The sequence below is a fragment of the Natrix helvetica genome, assembly GCF_964273705.1.
Source record: "Natrix helvetica genome assembly, chromosome: 4".
Lineage (NCBI taxonomy): Eukaryota > Metazoa > Chordata > Lepidosauria > Squamata > Natricidae > Natrix > Natrix helvetica.
In genome coordinates, this window is record NC_138550.1 from 162,685,905 (window position 1) to 162,705,394 (window position 19,490).

General features: G+C 46.0%; 1 protein-coding gene across 2 annotated transcripts in view; it reads left to right on the top strand.

Annotated features, from left to right (window-relative positions):
- Positions 1-19,490, top strand: part of KHDRBS3 (KH RNA binding domain containing, signal transduction associated 3) — a 154,230-nt gene that overhangs the window by 69,425 nt on the left and 65,315 nt on the right. For both annotated transcript variants that reach the window (XR_014175212.1, XM_081951040.1), the window contains exon 2: positions 1,943-2,061. Coding sequence is in view for 1 of the 2 variants with exons in the window: in XM_081951040.1 (XP_081807166.1) it covers positions 1,943-2,061 (119 nt within the window). In the remaining variant the exon portion in view is untranslated. The remainder of the gene's footprint in view (positions 1-1,942; positions 2,062-19,490) is intronic.

Genomic DNA, 19,490 nt, shown 5'->3' on the forward strand with positions numbered 1-19,490 from the left:
ATCTGATGTGACTCACATATCAGCCTTGCTAAGTAACAGATATTTTACTTCCAGTTATGGTGGTAAGTCAAGGAATAACTGTAGCTTGCCTGTAGCTTGAAAAGGATATTGTTTCCTGCTTGTTATTTCGTGGATTAGGGTGTTGTTTACCATTTGATTCTTTGTCGGGTGTTAATCCTGGCGTTAATCCTTGCTTATCTGGGTGTTGATTGCTGGCAAAGAGATTTCTGGTCTCCATGTTTCTTTTTTAGTTCCACAAAAATTAACTTGATAATGAGCCGAACAGCTGGAGTTTGCATTTCTGGCTTGTCACTTTATTTTTATTTGTATACACGCCTGTTCTATTTTTAAAGTATGGCTCTTTATTAAACATATTAGAGGTGTGTGACTTAATTTTAGGAGAACGTGACTGTTACGCCAACAAATTCAAAGCTTGAAACTAGTAGCTGATAAAACTTTGCCCTGTGATTTTCAGCTGCATATTTTTAGACCACTCCAACAGTTTTTCTGCCAGGCTGTTTTATAGAATGTTTGCAAAAAAATATTTGTATAAAAGCATGTCTTTAAAACGTGTATGATCATTCCAAGCTAAATATATATGGCAGTGTATAGCATTAAAAGAAGAGATTAGCTGTGTGTGGATGCCCATTGGTACAAAATGCACTTCTGAGGCTGCCTTCCTTAAATGGCATTCTGTGTTTTAGATCAGCGTAAGGAAGACTTTCGAGAATGAAGGTGCATATATGTGTCCAGGGATAATGTTGCAGGATCCAATCTTGGTCAGTTACGCAGGACTAGAGATTTTGTCTTCCGAGTATTCAGACTCATGCTGGAGAGAAGTTTCTTGAAGATGGGCACCAGCACAAGTCTGAAAGCTCAGAAGACAAAACCTCTCGTCCCGGTAACCCACCCAGATTGGATCCTGCAAGACTTTTTTGAGTTTCAATAAAGGATAGGGAATAAATGGAATAAGGCATATCCAATGGTGGGATTCAGCCAGTTTGCAACGGTTCAAGCGAACCGGTCGTTAAATTGCTCAACACCACCACCAACACCCCCACTATCAAAGTGGATCCTGGGCGCTGTGCTGCACTGCAACGGAGAAACGGGCAATGGAGCAGCCTGCGCGAGGGAAGGAGAAGTCCGCTTTCTCTCTCTTTTCTCCCTACTCCTCCTCTCCTCGCACCAGCCATTCTGTTGCCTGTTTCTCCATCATAGCGCAGCACCCAGGATCCACTTCGATAGCGGGGTTGAGTAATTTAACAACCGGTTCAGCCAAGGTCAGGTTGGCTGTCGCAGGAGGCTTGTCCCGCATGAGTGGCGGAACTAGAGGACAGGGATGAGCCACGCTTCCCACGACAGCCAACCTGACTCTGGGTGAACCGGTTGTTAAATTATTTGAATCCCACCACTGGGCATATCCTTAGGCAAGAGTTAACTAAGCTCCATTAAAAAATGCTCCATTACCTAGAGTAGAAAAGGGGAATCTGGCAAAGCAAAGACTTTCATACAGCAATGGTCACCAACCTTTCTAGCTTTGCAGACCGGGGTGGGGTGGGGAATGGATCTATGTGAGTGGCAGGGGCACAGATGTATTTGTGTGAACGATGGACGCTTGCATGTGCCAGTGCCCGCCCCATGTGCAAATGGAAGGGCACACGCTCGCCTGCTGCTTGTGCGGCTCGGTTCCAAAAGGGGCGTGGCCCAGTACCATGCCTGTATGACCCCTGTGTGACACCTTTCATACAACATAAACTTTTTAGAATGCAGGACTCACTACCCCTTACGTTTCTTGGGTTGGATCTGATGGTTACGGAAGTGGGAGCCTTGGGTGGGAGATAAATTGCCCTAATGAAGTTTTGGCTGTTTTAAATGAAGATGCTGCAGTTGCAGCGGTTTAGGAAAGCTCATTCTAAAGCAAGTTTTGTATTTCCTGTTACAGAAATCGATAAATTCCAGAAAGGAGAAGACAAAGAAGAAGAAAAGTACATCGATGTAGTGATTAATAAAAATATGAAACTGGGACAAAAAGTATTAATTCCAGTAAAGCAATTTCCTAAGGTGAGTCCAGTGCATACACAAGCTGATTTGCTGTTGTTTCGGGTCATTGTGTTTGATACAGTGCGCCGCGCCTGTACAGATTTTCAGATTTGACAGTGTAGCTCGAAAGAATCGTGCAGTCTTTCCACAAATGTTGGGAAATATAGATTGTTTTATTTATTTATTTTGTAAAAAAATACTACCTGTGTATATTCACTGATTAGTTAAATCAAATGCTAATCTGATAATTAGTACTATGTAGTTATAAAAGTTTCTGATTGCACAAAACATTGTTGAAAAAACACTGTAGCAGCATAAGGGTGAAATTCTGAACAGTGTTTTTGTTTTGAACTCCATTTCATTTGAACTTTCCTGAGGCTGGTGATTGGAGCTGCTGGCTACGAGGGGGGAGTCAGAGAGACAAAGAGGACTAAGGTAGTGGCCCTTTAACTCCATTTCATTTGAACTTTCCTGATGATTAGGGGACTGGAGGTTAAAACATGAAGAACGGTTGCAGGAACTGGGCATGGCTAGTTTAATGAAAAGAAGGACTAGGGGAGACATGATAGCAGTGTTCCAATATCTCAGGGGCTGCCACAAAGAAGAGGGAGTCAAACTATTCTCCAAGGCACCTGAGGGTAGAACAAGAAGCAATGGATGGAAACTAATCAAGGAAAGAAGCAACTTAGAACTGAGGAGAAACTTCCTGACAGTGAGAACAATTAATCAGTGGAACAGAAGTTGCCTCCAGAAGTTGTGAATGCCCCAACACTGGAAGTCTTTAAGAAGATGTTGGATAGCCATTTGTCTGAAACGGTATAGGGTTTCCTGCCTAGGCAGGGGGTTGGACTAGAAGGCCTCCAAGGTCCCTTCCAACTCTGCTATTGTATTGTATTGAATCTTTGTGTTTTGTGAATCACTCCCTTTTTTTAGATCAGTTTTTAGTACTTTAGGGATAGATGATTTGTAAAACAATGAATATATCTGAATGAGTAACTTCTCTCCCCAAAGTCTCAATGCTTGATCTATAAATGAGTCTATTGTTAAAAATCATTAAAATAGTTGAACAGTGTCATTCCAAGGGCTGTGAAAATTCCGTTTCGGTTTTTGGTATTCTCTTTTGTAAGAGAAATGTAATTGTAATGAGCCATGGATACTATTTAGGTTTGTCATTTATTTACGCAATTGCTGCAGCTGTCCATCTCCGTCAATGATTCTAAGAAACATATTACAATCAAAATACAATTGGTCCTCAACTTGCAACAGTTCGTTTAGTGGCTGCTCGATGTTACAACGGCCTTGAAAAAAGTGACTTAAGAACATTTTTAACGCTTATGACTGCTGTCGCACTCCCATGGTCCCATGATTTACATTCAGATGCTTGGCCAAGGGCAGGGGTGTCCAAACTTGGGAACTTTAAGACTTGTGGACTTCAGTCTTAAAGTTCCCAAGTCTGGACACCCCTGGCCAAGGGGTTCATCTTTATGAAGGTGGAAGTGTCCCAGGGTCATGTGATCCCCTTTGGTGACCTTCTGGCAAGCAGAGTCAATGGGGAAGGGAAATTCACTTAACAACCGTGTAAGTTCCTTAATAACTGCAATGATTCACTTAAAAAATGTGGCAAGAACAGTCGTAAAATGGGGCAAAACGCAATCTTAGCAACTTAAATTTGCGACTCAATTGTGGCCATCAGCCAAGGACTACCTGTACTAGAAACATTTTAAAGTGATAAAAACAATAGAAGCATCCAAAGTAAATACTACCATATTTTTCGGAGTATAAGACGCACCATGATTTTGAAGAGGTAATCTTTTTTTAAAAAAGTTTTTGCACTGTACAGGCCTCCCAAACCTTCTGCATGCCTCGTTTTTTGCCCAAAAAAAGGGGGGGCATGCAGAGCTTTGGAAGGCTTGTAGAGTGCTGCTGGGGGGGGGGGGCAAAAACAAGCAAAAATTGCCCTCTCCCAGCACCCAGGAGCACATACATTTTTGCAAAGGGGTGGGGTTTCAGTAGGCCAAAAATGCTATATTCAGTGTATAAGATGCACCCAGATTTTCACCCTCTTTTTTTGGGGAAAAAGGTGCCTCTTATACTCTGAAAAATATGGTATTTTATTTTACTAATAAGTATTATCGGGCTCTTCAGTGTACCTTGACTTCCATACAGTGTTGCCTGTATTGGTGTTTCAAAAGAGAGAGGGGAGGGAGGCGGAGAGAGAGAGATATATCTACTAAGTAAAGTTGTATTAGTTATTATTTTTTTGAACAGGTGATATAGTACCTGAAGCAGGATTAATAGGTATGTGCAAAACCTAATTTTCTGAGAATTGAATGTTACGGAGTACTGATCTGACCATTTGGGGAAATCTGAATTTCCAGGACTTTCGGGAAGCAGAAAGCATTCCTGCCATTTCAGAAGGTGGATTACTTCTGGTTTGGAGTATTAACTCCAGAAAAACAACAAGTAGTTCTTATTTGAAGTTATGAAGGACACCTCTAGAAGTTACGTACAATCCAGTTCTGAAGTACCAACAGTTGCCTACTCCACTGTTAGGACTATTTTGGGGGAGCTTGGCAAGTGGCTCAACTTTACAGGTGGTTGAAGCATTCCATGGTCATTTTGCTTTTTTGCTAGATGCATTCCAGTTTTTTCCAGTAGAGTGGAGGGAGGGGTCACAGAAGGGTTATCGCAGCCTGATTGGTCCATTTGACTGAGAGAAAGCTTCTTAACCTTCGGCTTCTCCTGTTGGTTCCCAGTTTCCTCTCAGTCAAGGTCCAAGACTCAGGTTTGGTTCCTAGTTAGAGAGTTTTTATAGCTATTTTAGTATTGGATTTAGTAAAAATTGAACATTCTAAATTTAAAGATTTTTTATAGTTGGTCTGCCTTGCAGGGCTGTTGTTTACTGCCCTCGGAAGGCTGAGAGACAGGGGGGGGGGGCGTTCCATGCCTTCCCTCTCCCAAGGGGATCGCCCGGACTGATGCCTGGAGTCTCGGGCGTGCTGGGCGATCCTATTACCTCTATTGCTTCCTAGTCTGCAGCGAAATGTTTAAATTGCTTTGAGTCGCAGCGCGCCGGGGTTTTTCGGCGCGAAAGCGGCAGATCGGCTTCTTTTCAAGTCGCCTTAATCCCGGGGCCGGTTGCAGCTCGCGGCAGAGGCGCGGGGGCGTTTTTCTTGCCTACGGGGGTTTTTTCGGCTGCCTCAGTGAGTGCTGGCTAGGATCGGGGCGGCGCGCTTGCGAGCGGTCGCCCAGAGGCTCAGGAAGCGACAGGCAAGGTCGGCGGCCATTTTTGGGCGCGCTTTGTCGGAGGACCGCCCAAAGAAGCCGGCAGCCATTTTGACGCACGTGGCTGGGCCTGCAGCACATAGAGGCCGGAGGAACGTGTTGGTGCGAGTGGCAGCGTCGCCAGAAGCCCGGAGCAGGCGATTCTCACCAGCTAAAGGGCTGTAGCTGCTTAATTTCTCTGCTTTTCGGACTTTTCTCCACCTGGAGCACGTGAGTGGGGCGATGGCGGAGAGATCAGAGTCCCAGCAGGCCGCGCCGTCTCAGGCTGGCGAAGATAGGGCGGATCCCACCCCCCCAGCTAGGCCTCGAGCTTCTAGGCCTTGCGCAGAGGAAAGGCCTTCAAGGGCTCTGCAGAGAGATGAGCTCAGGCGATCCAGGGCCATTGAAAAAGTTATTGAAAGGGCTGAGAAAAGGCAGGCCCGGGATCCTGGGCCTAGATCCAGATCTTCACGTCCTTTGGCTTCCTGCCCTTCTCCTCCTGTGGCCAGGGGTTTTAGCCCTTCATCTTCATCTGCCTCCTCATGCAGGTCTGATAGGAGTCAGGGGCGGGGGGACCCTCGCTCTCCTTCTCCTTCCCGGGGGACTAGAGGGGCAGATAGGGAGGACCCACTGGAGGGTACCTCTGCAGGCCCGGGCAGGGGCATAAAATGTAGCGGGGCCCATGGGGCACCAGACTATGATTCAGAGGGCGATGAGGAGGATCTGGAACACCTCCCTGAGAACCTCAAAAGGCTGATTTCCGCGGCCATCTCTAGGGGCATAACCCAAAGGGACAGGCCGTATCATCACAGTAGGATTACTCCTTTTAGTAGATCTAGGTCTAGGGCTTCTTCCCCCTCCCTCATGAGTGAGGTCTCCTCAAGGGGGGAGGCAAGGAGGGATGATTGGGCGTTTTCGGAGGAGGAGGATGCGGCCCCCGAGCCGCCTCGTTCCTCAAACCTTTTCCTCCAGGCCATGTTCAAACCTTTGCTTAAGAAGGCTAGGAGGACCACCAAAGTGGGCACTGGGGACCCCACAGTCCCGCCGCCCACTGATCTGGACATGGTCATGTTCTCAGCGACGGCCACCAATAAGGAGGAGATCCCTGCTCCTCCCCTTTTCTTGGAGGTAGCTACTAGTCAGTGGGCCCGTCCTTCTAACTTTTCTCCGCCTGGCAGCAACGACCGTCGCGCCTATAACATGGAGAAGTCGTTTGTGCAGGCTATTCAGCTTCCGGTTATAGATCAGCCCATAGCAGCTCTAGTCTCCTCTTCCCCAGTGGTCTCGGGGGACGCGGCAGACAAGCTTAAGCCAGAGGACAAGAGGGCGGAGCTCACTTTACGTAAAAATTACGAGGCCTCAGCATGGGCGGTGCGGGCGGCGGCTGCCGCCTCGTACTTCAACCGTACAACGGTTATGTGGCTTCGCCAGCTTCAGGATCGTATTCCGATCCAAGATGAGCGGGTACACCAGGATTTAGCTAAAATTATGGCAGCATGTCAGTATTCGGCTGATGCGACACTAGACGCTGTTAGATTTGGTTCTAGTGCCTTGGCCACCTCTGTGGCCTCCCGTCAGCTCCTGTGGCTCAGGAACTGGCAGATGGACTATAAAGCCAAGTGGGACCTGGTGGCTGCCCCCTTTGCAGGCACAAATCTGTTCGGGGCTTCCTTAGAGCCGATCCTAGTAGAGAATAAGGATAAGAAGAAGGTTATGCCTACCTCCACCAAAAAGGCGGAGTCCGTAGTCACCCCTATCGCAGGACCCAGTTTAAATCCTATGACAGGGATCAGGATCAGCGTTACCAACCATACAGGCAGGACAGGCAGTTCAATAGGCAGAACTTTCAGGACCGTTCTAGGTATCAGCCGCAGTCCAAGCGGCCCTTTCGAGGGGGGGGCGGCCGTCCCTTCCGCAGGGGGAAATGACTCGAACCCGAGTCATCCCATCGGAGGCCGCCTGGCACTATATGCGGACAAGTGGGATCAGATCAGATCAGACGGTTGGGTCAGGGCGACCGTTCGGCACGGCCTAAGGTTAGAGTTCCTCTCCAAACCCCCGAATTTTTTCAAGGTCTTCCCCCCGGCTCGAGACCCGGGACGTCATCGTCTCATGGACCTCGCTGTCGCCCATCTCCTAGACATCAGGGCGGTGGAGGTAGTTCCGGGGCCGGAGAGGGGTCAGGGTTACTACTCACATCTGTTCGTAGTCCCAAAATCCTCGGGGGGTTGGAGGGCAATCCTCAACCTGAAACGTCTCAACCGCTACCTAGTCTACAGGCGGTTCAAGATGGCGTCCCTGAAATCAATCCTGCAGGGCATTCGGAAGGGGGATTACATGGCCTCAGTAGATTTGACAGAGGCCTATCTCCACATCCCCATTCTCCAGTCTCACCGGCGCTATCTCAGGTTTTCCCACCAGGGCAGGCATTACCAGTACCTGGCCTTCCCGTTTGGTCTGGCCTCAGCTCCGCGGACGTTCACCAAGGTCCTGGCAGCACTGGCGGCTTACCTACGTTCCATCCCGGTGAGGCTTCAGTGCTACTTGGACGACGTCCTGGTCCAGGCGGAGTCCCTTCCCAGAGCCACGTCGGATCTTCGGCTGACGATCCGTTGGCTTCAGGAGTTAGGGTTTTCAGTGAATTTTCCCAAGAGTCACCTGTCCCCGTCCAGTCAGATCCTCCACTTAGGGACAGTGATAAACTCCGAGTCAGGGAGGGTTCGCCCCAGACCGCTTGACCAGCCTACGTCAACTGGTCTCCTCCGTAAGAAAAAGAAGGTCTGTTTCCATCCTGACCTTGTCTCAACTTCTGGGGAAGATGGTCTCTTGTATAGGGATAGTGCCCTGGGCCCGGCTCCATCTGCGACCTCTCCAGTGGGCTTTGATTCCGGTCCAGAGAAGGATGATGAGCAACTCCTTGAGGCCAGTTCCTCTACCAGCGGAGGTGAGGCTCTCTCTTCGGTGGTGGATGTCCCCAGCGCTGCAACAGGGGGCTTGCTTTTGGGAGCCCGAGAGAGTCACCGTGACGACGGATGCCAGCCTCTTCGGCTGGGGGGCCGTGATGGACTCCGACATGACCCAGGGACGTTGGTCTGCCTCGGATCTCCGCCACAACATCAATTGGCTGGAGCTGAAAGCCGCGAGACTTGCCCTCAGGACTTTTCGTCATCACCTGTGGGGGCGCCATGTTCTCCTGCTCACGGACAATGTGGCGACGAAGGCCCATGTCAATCGCCAAGGGGGCACCCACTCCCGCGCTCTCTGGCGGGAGGCACAGTTGTTGGGCCTGTGGGTGGAGAGACATTTGGCTTCGATCGTAGCGGAGCACATCTCGGGAGTTTCGAATCTCCAGGCGGATTGGCTGAGCCGCACGACTCTGGACGATGGCGAGTGGCAACTGGGCACGGAGTTGTTCCGGCAGATCTGCATCAGATTCGGCTCGCCCCTGGTGGACCTGTTTGCCTCCCCCGACAACGCCCAGCTGCTGCGTTTCTTCATCCGGTTCCAGACCCCCTCGGCGGAAGGAGCGGACGCCCTCAGGAGCCGGTGGCCTCCGGGCCTTCTTTATGCCTTTCCTCCCCTTCCCCTCATTCCCCGAACGATAAGGAAGGTAGTCACAGAGAGGGCTCTCGTTATCCTGCTAGCCCCGTACTGGCCGAGGAGACCATGGTTCGCGGACCTGGTCCAGCTGTCGGTAGTAGATCCCTGGAGGATTCCCCCAGGGGAGGTCGTTCTGCGTCAGGGTACCGTGCATCACCCAGAGCCACAGTGGCTTCATCTGACCGCCTGGCTCTTGAACGGGGGATTTTGAGGGGGCGGAGGCTATCGTCGGGAGTCATAGCCACCTTAGAGGCGTCCAGGAGGCCTTCCACGGTTAGGATTTACAACGCCACCTGGAAGGCGTTTGCAAAATGGTGTGTTCCACTGGGGTTGGATCCCTCTAGGGCTACCGTCCCGGACGTGTTGGAATTCCTCCAGAAGGGATTGGAGGACGGCTTGTCGCATAATACTCTCCGGCGACAGGTGGCGGCTTTGGCCACCATTTTGGGGGGGGAGGGTTCTCCGACTCTTTCCCGTTCCCCCCTGATTAAGCGTTTCCTGAAAGGGGCGGCTAATATCCATCCGCCTCCGGTTCATAGATTTCCGACCTGGGATCTGACCCTGGTTCTCCAGGCTCTGACGGGCTCCCCGTTCGAGCCACTTAGGACGGTACACATGCATCTGCTTACCCTTAAGGTGGTGTTTTTAGTGGCCATTACATCGGCCAGGCGCATTTCAGAGTTGGGGGCCCTTTCTTCCCGCAGTGACCTGTGTGTAATTCACCAGGACAGGGTGGTCCTTCGTTTGGATCCTTCGTTCATTCCGAAGGTGAATTCACAGTTTCACAGGGCCCAGGAGGTCGTGCTCCCGAATTTTTGTCCCAACCCTTCGAGGGAGCAGGAGTTAGTGTGGCATAAGCTGGATGTTCGCCGGGCTGTTCGCATATACCTAAAGCGAACTGAGGGCATTAGGAGGACCGAGGCGTTGTTTGTTTCTTTTCACCCAGGCTCGTTAGGACGCAAGGTGTCTTCTTCCACCATCGGACGGTGGATTGGGTTGGCCATAGTTGAGGCTTATGGGGCTTCCGGGAAGCCCCCCCCCGTCAGGGATCACTGCTCACTCCACCCGCAGTGCCGCTACTTCTGCGGCCTGGGCCACCAGGGCGCCCTTAGAGGATATTTGTAGGGCGGCTGCCTGGGCCTCCCCCAGGCCTTTTATTAGGCATTATCGTTTGGATGCTTATGGCTCGGCTGAGGCATCGTTTGGCCGGAGGGTCCTTCAGAGGGTGGTGGCCGATTCCTCACCTGGGACCCAGTCTGCCCGCCTGGGGACGTAGCGTGGGTATGTCCCTTCTGTGACCCCTCCCTCCACTCTACTGGAAAAAGAACGTTGGTCTTACCTGAACGTTTTTTTCTGGAGATGTGGAGGGAGGGGTCACATTCCCGCCCTAGTTAGTTAGACAGGGTCCGGGAGGTGTAGAATCGGGAGGCCCCGGGGGGGCTTGTCCTTGTTTGTGTTTAAATTGCAGGTGCTGACCGTGACATTGCGGAAACTGGGAACCAACGGGAGAAGCCGAAGGTTAAGAAGCTTTCTCTCAGTCAAATGGACCAATCAGGCTGCGATAACCCTTCTGTGACCCCTCCCTCCACATCTCCAGAAAAAAACGTTCAGGTAAGACCAACGTTCTTTTTCAGCTGGTTTCTGGCCAGAAAAAAAGGTCCATGGAAATATATGGATTTGCTTAATGACCATTGCACAAAAAAAAAAGCCATAACATTGGATCTGGTCATGTGGGGGGCTCTAATGTACGACCTTCATCACTTAATGACAGAAATCTGGGTCACATTACAGTTATAAATCAAGGGCTACCTGTGCAAGAAAGCCTTCAGAACATGGTGATCAGCATAGTATGGTCGATCCTGCACATCCCTCGGCTAGAAAATAAATTAAAAGGTGATTTGAATTAAGGATGTAGACAGGTATTTAATCCTGATGGTTATGTATGCAGACGCACGGCTTTTGACACTTCTGACAGATGTTTGCAGCCATACCTCAGAATGCCCTTAATTACATTTCTGTTCTAGTTTAAATATAACCAAACAGCTGAAGGTGGCTGATCCATTTGTGTGTGTATGTGTCTTTTTATAAAAGTAAGAGCTTGAGATTTTTTTTAGAATTGGTTGCCTTGTAGCAATAAGAATCCAGTTCAATTCAGAATAGGGCTGGAAGGGGCCTTGGGAGGTCTTCTAGTCCAGCCCCCTGCTCAAATTGCCAATGATTACAGCTTATTTTACCACTAGCAAAAGGGGAAGGCTGGTTCAGTCACAACAATTATTTTTCGGTGTATAAGATGCACCGGAGTATAAGACACACCAAGATTTTGAAGAGGCAAATTAAAAAAAAAAGTTTTTGCAATCTGCAGACCTCCCAAAATGGCCTGTTTTTTGCAAAAACGGGCCCGTTTTTCCCCCCAAAAAACAAGGGCATCCATAGCCTTTATAGAGTGCGCCTGGGGACTGGGGGGGGGCAAAATTGAGCAAAAAAACAGCCCGTTTTTTGCTCATTTCTGCCCTTCCCAGCCCTCAGGAGCACTTTGAAAGCCTCCTAAAGGCTATGCAGGGCCATTTTGGTGAAGGGGGTGGGGTTTTGGGCGGCCAAAAATGCTGTATTGTGTATAAGACGCACCCAGTTTTTCAGCCTCTTTTTTTAGGGAAAAAGGTGCATCTTCTACTCTGAAAAATATGGTAATTGTATCCTGACACACTAGTCACAAAAATGCTGCTGTTCTTCGGGAGGACTCAAGGGAGCAGCGCCCGTTGCTGTGTAACTTCAAAATTGGGGGGGATAAACTACTTTCTAAATTGCTTTGCACCAAGTAACAAAACTAGAGTTTAATATTTCCTAATTGATATTTTTGGGTCGGTCTGCCAAGCTCAGCCTTCAGATTTACGTATATCTTAAAGTAGCTGCTTAATGTCACGAAATAGATTTCTTGCATGGTTTACTGTAAATGAGTAATTCCTCGTTTTTACAAATGCACTGAAGATTTATTTATCCTGCTTTCCGTTAATAGCGTACCTAGCCGAGTATTTCTGGCCGTTCGGCTACTGCAAAAAAAAAAAAAGCCTTGTAATCATTAAATCATGACAGGGTTTGGATTGTATTGACCATTGTTCCATTAAACTGAAAACTAGATCTTTATGTATGTTAACTACGGAGCGCATTTCGAGCAATGATCGTTTCTAATAAAGTGAGGGAATTGTTGACGAGGCATTATGGATGTCTGGAGGGTTTTTTAAAAAAAATTTAAAAAGTATTCTTACTAAATGAGGCTGAATCTATACAATAAAGCTTAATAGCAGTTCCCCTACTCCCTTCCCAGTAACCGTCATGGCTTTCTCAAGATTAAACGTTTGCAAATGCTGCCAGATTTTTGCTGTTCCCCCTATGAATTATCCAAGCACGGAGAAGTCATGTTAACAATAACTAGATCAGTGGTTTTTATTTTCTTCACCACTGATTGCCTTTAAAAACCATATTTTTCGGAGTATGGGACACACTTCTACCTCTAAAAGTGGGTGAAAATTTTGGTGCATCTTATAGGCCGAATGCAGGCCTGTTTTGGGGCTCCCAAACTCTCAGCGTGTCACGTTTTCACCTTCCCTGGCCCCCAGAAGCACTCTGCAGTGCTCCACATGATCCATTTTTGCAAAATGGCCCCTTTTGGGGATCCCAAATCCTCCGCACATCGCATTTTTGCCCTCCCTGGTTCCCAGGAGCACTGTGCAAACTACAAAATGGGCACGTTTTTGTCAAAAACGGGCCCTGCAGAGGGCTCGGGAGGCCAAAAATGGGCCTATTTTTGTCCTGCAAGGTGCTTCTGGGGGCCCGGGAGAGCAAAAACGGGACGTGCAGAGGCCAAAAACTATTTTTTCCTTTTGTTTCCCTCCACTAAATCTAGGTGCATCTTATAGTCCTACAAATACGGTACCTTTTGTGGCCATGGACCACAAAGAGTTAAGATTTAAATCATAACATTTCTTCATGCCTTTGGGGACCCTCTGTGATGATATCACGCCATGCCCCCCCCCCCCCGAGGTCCGCGGATCACAGATTGAAAACCATGCCCTATATTAAGAGGCTGCCTTTGTGGATTTCAACTCCTCCAGTTCGGTTGGGCTTTTTCTTCCATGGTTCCCAGCTAGACTAGTCTTTGGGACTACAATTCCCAGCCAAGCTAGCCAGCCCCAGACTGGGAGAGTACAAACACAAATTGTGTGACAAATTCTGTTTAAATCATTGATGAATACACTGGTCTACAAGGAAAAAGCCTCGGAAATGAAAGTAGCTTTAATTTTACTAGAATTGGGTCACTAATAAAGGAAAATTAAGAGCTGAGTATTAATTGGCTCCAGTTTCCAAGATACAGCTTCAAGTCAAAATTGCGTCCGAATAATTCAAAATTAGGAGCCATGGTGGCGCAGTGGTTAGAATGCGGTACTGCAGCCTATTTCTGCTGACTGCCAGCTGCCTACAATTTTGCAGTTCAAATCTCACCAGGCTCAAGTTTGACTCAGCCTGCCATCCTTCCGAGAGGGGTAAAATGAGGACCCACATTGTTGGGGGTAATATGCTGACTCTGTAAATTGCTTAGAGAGAGCTATAAAGCACTGTAAAGCTGTATATAAGTGCTATTGGGTGTGTCTGTGCTATTATGCTCCGTAACTTTTCTGCAAAATGTGATACGTCAATGAGAATGGTGCCACACCACTCATTATAAATAAATTTATATTTTTCTTGATTCCAATAACATAACTTTCCATTTATTTACTAGTTTTCCCTCTAACAGTTTCACGATTTTTGCAAGAAAATTGACAGGCTCTAACCTCAAACGACAAGGTTCCATCTTTATTCAGTATCTAGACTGGCCTTTTTGATTTTTCTCTTGTGAACTGCAGTTAAGATCATCCCTGGGGAGATTCCAGCAGTAATCGGCAAGCATGGATGGACTCCATTTCCCTTGGTATCTTTTCTCCATGTAGCCTGGTAGAATCCCTCCCCGTGGTCATCACTCAGTGCCCCCCATTTCAAAGGCCAATAGCCTAAATACGAGTGTAAGAAGTGAATTTTCAGTGGCACATTTGCACCAAGTGCTTTATAGGACCTAAGCAAATTTTCCACATGTTTTTCGTAGTAGTCTGCCTTGCTGTTCCCAAAGTGAAGTTAAATTTATACACTTCCACCTGGTACCATTTTCATTGTGCTACTATACTTTGTCGAGAAGTTACGAGGCATCGTGGTCAGTAGACACCTCCCTCCCTTGTAGGCAAATATACCTGTCTGTGTATAAATCTTTATTGTGAAATATGTTGAAAACTTTAACCAACCAAGACCTTTATCACCTGTTTTCTAATTCATCTAATCAAAATATGTAAAATTAGCACAGTTTTTTCAGGGTTACAAATAGCATCCAAAATTAAATCAGAGTCCAAGGCAAAGCATTCCTCAAAGTTCCAATTTATTAAGAGAGCCATGTTGGCACGTCTGGGAAAACCAGAATCTGAAGGCTTCCCGGTTTTCCCCACCCAATTGAAAGTTCAAGATCTTGCCCCCACACCCACAAGTCCATCATATGGTCCAATATTCCACTGCCATGCTGGCAGTGCTACCCATCCATTTCCGGCCAGGTGCAGAGGTGCAAAGACAAAGGATGACATTAGCTTTCTAGAAAGAATTTTGTTATGGCTACATATCATCTAACTCCGTACAACCCCCCCACCCCCATTTTCCCACAATAGAAAATGCATAGCATAATAATAAAAGTGTGGCAGGCCAAAGATTTAAAAGAAAAGATGGCTGCAGGCCTGACACGTTTTGTCTCGGAGGTCAATAATTTCTCAAAATTTGTAGACCAGTGATATAAATAGTTTAGAGTGAAGGGTCCATAGCTTTATTTCCTCCATTGTGACCTCCATGTATTGTCTCCATCCTGTTTGTTCCTTAGCTAGATAAACATCGATAAGCTATCTTCTCTTTTTGTTAAAACAAACTAAATCAAAATCATGGTCTAAGGAGCAAATGCGCTTTTCCAAATAGCAGTTTATAACGTCTTAAGTCATCCAACCAAAGTAATAACGTGCCAAAGTAATAACAATGAATTTAGGGCTTCAATCATTTTAGCGAGATCTGAGTAATGCTGTGAAGATGTTACTAGTCACTATAGCGGAGAAATGGCCTCAGAATAAACACATTTACGGAAATTGATCTCTCGCAATGAAACTTAGCATACAAATCAGAGGGAAGATAGCTAGTTGATGGCTGCATCATCCCTCTGACACGTCTGGTTCTATAAAACTTTTAAGAGGCGTGTACAACTGTACATCACAATATTTATAGCAGTAGTAATTGTGGTAAACAATATTTCTTGTCCATCAGAGATTGCCCTTCGATATGTTGTCACCCATTGGGCTGTTGTTAAGTCACTAGGACAGGGTTCCTCAAACTTTTTAAATGGGGCCAATTCGTGGCCCCTCAGACTGTTGGGGGGCCAGACTGGCTGGGTGGGTGTGGCTAGGTCATGTGACTGGATGGGTGAGGCTAGCGGTCATATGGGTGGGTGGGTGAGCTAGATGGTCATGTGACTGGGTGGGTGTGGCTAGGTCATGTGACTGGGTGGGTGAGGCTAGGGGTCATGTGGGTTGGTGTGGCTAGGTGGTCATATGACTGGGTGGGTGTGGCTAGGTGGTCATGTGATGGGGTGGGTGTGGCTAGGTGGTCATGTGACGGTGTGAGTTTAGGTGGTCATGTGATTGGGTGGGTATGTGCTCTTTCCCTCCCTCTCTCTGGAGGCTGGGGAGGCCAAACACGGCCCCATTTTTGGGCTCCCTGGGCTCCCGAACCATTCTCCCGCCCCAAAATGGGCCCATTTTTTGCCTCCCGAGACCTCCAGAAGGTGGGTGGGGGCCGGTTGATAAGTGGGGGTGATGTGGGTGGGACAGACAGCCTTATGGTCTCTCGTAGGCCGGATTAATGGCTTTGGTGCGCCGTATCCGGCCCCCGAGCTGTAATTTGAGTACCCTTGCACTAGGAATGTGTTGTCCCTCGAATTCCCTAGGGATGTTCCACTCAAGGGTTAACCAGTCCTGATTTTACTAAACCTGCCAAGCTGAGAAAATTGAGAAGGGATGTTCATCCCAAAGGTGCTTTTCGAAAAGGCAACTGGACTTTCTTGGGGGGTTTTTCCCCCTTGAAAATGTTTCGCTTTCCATCCAAGGAGCTTCTTCAGTTCTGACATCAGGTTTAACAAACAAACAAAAAAGCAGCAAAGCCCGTTTGCCTTTTGGAAAAGTACCTTTGGGACACCCATGACCTGGATAATTGAGAGTCTTCCTAGAAAAGAAGGGATGCTGTATTTATATGCCTAGTGCTGCAGGTTGAGTTCCAATCTGCCTTACCTGAGTCTCAATTTAATACTAATTAAATAACTATTTGTTAGAGGTGTCCAAAGCTTTGGGACTGATGCTTCATGGAAGAGTTGAAGCACTCTTCTGAACTTGCTCTTTATAATGCTTAAATAATACAATAATAATGTAATAGCAGAGTTGGAAGGGACCTTGGAGGTCTTCTAGTCCAACCCAGTGCCTAGGCAGGAAACCCTATACCATTTCAGACAAATGGCTCTCCAACATCTTCTTAAAGACTTCCAGTGCTGGGGCATTCACAACTTCTGGAGGCAAGTTGTTCCACTGATTAATTGTTCTAACTGTCAGGACATTTCTCCTCAGTTCTAAGTTGCTTCTCTCCTTGATTAGTTTCCACCCATTGCTTCTTGTTCTACCCTCAGGTGCCTTGGAGAATAGCTTGACTCCCTCTTCTTTGTGGCAACCCCTGAGATATTGGAAGACTGCTATCATGTCTCCCCTGGTCCTTCTTTTCATTAAACTAGACATACGTAGTTCCTGCAACCGTTCTTCATATGTTTTAGCCTTCAGTCCCCTAATCATCTTTGTGTGTCCTTTTTAAAAAAAAGTTTTTTATCTTTCATTTTTCTACAAACATATCGTTGTGTGAACAGTGTGGAACCAGAGTTACATTTTAGTAAAAATAAAACAATACTCTTCATATTTAACAAAATTAACAATCTTATAGACTTTTAGTAGAAATACACATATTTTGTTGAATTATAATATTTCCTTAATTATTTAATATTTCAGTATATTATTTTATGCTAATCTCCATATTCTTGATATCACTCCTTTTACTACAGATAGAATGCCAATAATAATATTTTTGTGTTTAACAAACTTATATAATTCTAATAGTAGCACCGATTTATATTGAATTATAATCTTCCATTGTTCCTTTTTCTAATTTTTATATAGGCCACTGTTATATTTAAAAAATATCTCCTTCCTAATCACATTTTAAAACATACAAAACAATGTTCATCTTAGTTATATTTGACAAATAATAATAATAATAATAATAATAATAATAATAATAATAATAATAATAACAACAACAACAACAACAACAACAACAACTGGCGCATAACACATCAGACATCACACTGGTTGAGAAAAACAAGGTTACAATCATAGACATAATAATAATAATAATAATAATAATAATAATAATAATAATAATAATAATAACAACAACAACAACACATGTTTTGTTGAATTATGATCTTTCATTATTATCTTGTTCAATAGTTCAATGTTTTTTTCATGCCAGTCAAATTCTACATATCATTCCTTTTACCACACATAAAATGTTGATATTGTGTCCTTTTGACACAATGACCATGCCTATCTAGATGTAGACTATATTGCTGTCTTAGATGGAACTGCTAAGACCCCTCAAGTAGCCCCTTGAAATAAACAAATTAAATAACAGACCTATGACCACAACGGAGCCTAACATTTCTGTTGCTTAAGCAAGTTTTGCCCTGTTTTAACGACGTTTCTTGCCACGGTGCTTAAGAGAATCACTGCAGGTGGTAACTTACTATCATGGTTGTGAAGTGAACCCGGCTTCCCCATTGACTTGGCTTGTTAGAAGATCACAAAAGGTGATCACAACAATATCACACTACATTGGAAGAAATGGATTTGCAACAGTGGCTAGGTATTATGTTCAGATTTGATAAAAGGGTAAAGAAAAGAGCTATAAAAATGAGATCAATGTTCTTGGAATTCTCACGTCTGTAATATAATGCTGTTTTTTGTGGATTATTGCTATGCCCATCAATGTGCCATTGGATCATTTCTTCAGTGCTGTTGTAAATGCCCTTTTCTGATTCATTTAGCATCACTATTTTTAAAAATCTCTGATTTATTCCATACTAGTTGATAACCCGGCGTTGCCCGGGTATTTGTTTATAGGGGGAAAATGTCCGGACCAAACGTAATTTCCAATGTTGGATGTTACCCCTTACTAGAGGGGTACCCTTGTGGAGTACTGTGAAGCCGTTATCATGGCACAGGGCCTAGCTACCTGCGGGATCGCATCCTCCCACACACATCCCTGCGGCCAATTCGCTCTCACAGGGAGGGGCTTCTCCTGGTGCCGTCCACTAGGCAATGCCAACGGGCGACACCGAGGAGTAGGGCCTTCTCTGTGATGGGCCCAACCCTCTGGAATGACCTCCCCCCCGACATTAGAACCACTACTGACCTCCGCTCCTTCCGACAGAAATTGAAGACTCACCTGTTCCGACTGGCTGGTCTGGCATAATTATAACATTTTCCTCCTGGCATACACACTTTTATTGGTTTTTAGAGGAATTGTCTCTTTTAAATTTAATTTTACAGGATATTGGGATTTTAAATTTGTATATCCTGATTTATTTATTTAGCTGTACAGTTAGGCATATCTTTTATCCTCCTCACATGTCTATTTATTTAATAATTTTAACTTGTTGTATTTTTTGCTACGGACTGTACACCGCCCCGAGTCCCTTTTGGGAGAGGGGGCGGTATATAAGCACTAATTAATAAATAAATAAATAAATAATGGCAACTCCACTGCACTGTACAGTAGAAGCCATTTCAAGGCACAACAGGCTGCATCTTAACAGAACACCCATCCTGACAGGTGTTAGGGGCATCTTACCCCCACAGTATTTTTTCCCAGAGAGTAAGTCATCTGTGTACCAAGTTTGGTTGAAATTGCTCCAGGCGTTCCAGAGTTATGCTGGAACACACACACAGAGACATTTTTATATATAGAAGAAGAAGAAAGAAGGAATTAGTCTTCTGCAATGACAGCTAAGCTTGCTCAGAATGTCTACAATACGTGCCTGTCAAAGGTTTCTTTGAAAATTTAGCTAAACGTGACTGTAAACCAGTATGAAACATTATATAATACTTGCAAGCATTTGAGTTTCTAAGAACTCTATATCAAACAAGGGAATTGATTGAGTTTCAGGAAAAGAAAAGGCGGAAGACGGGAAGAAGAAGAAAACAATGGATGGTTCACTCTTTGCTCAGGATGTCATATTCTTTGGTGAAATGTAAGATAGTTTCCAGATTTGCAGTTACATCTTGAATTTCCAAATACGGCAATGTAACTTTAGATATGGTTGTCATATTTAGTTGCACTGTAGAGGAAATGTAATAGTCTGCACCCTATTCTTGGCTTTC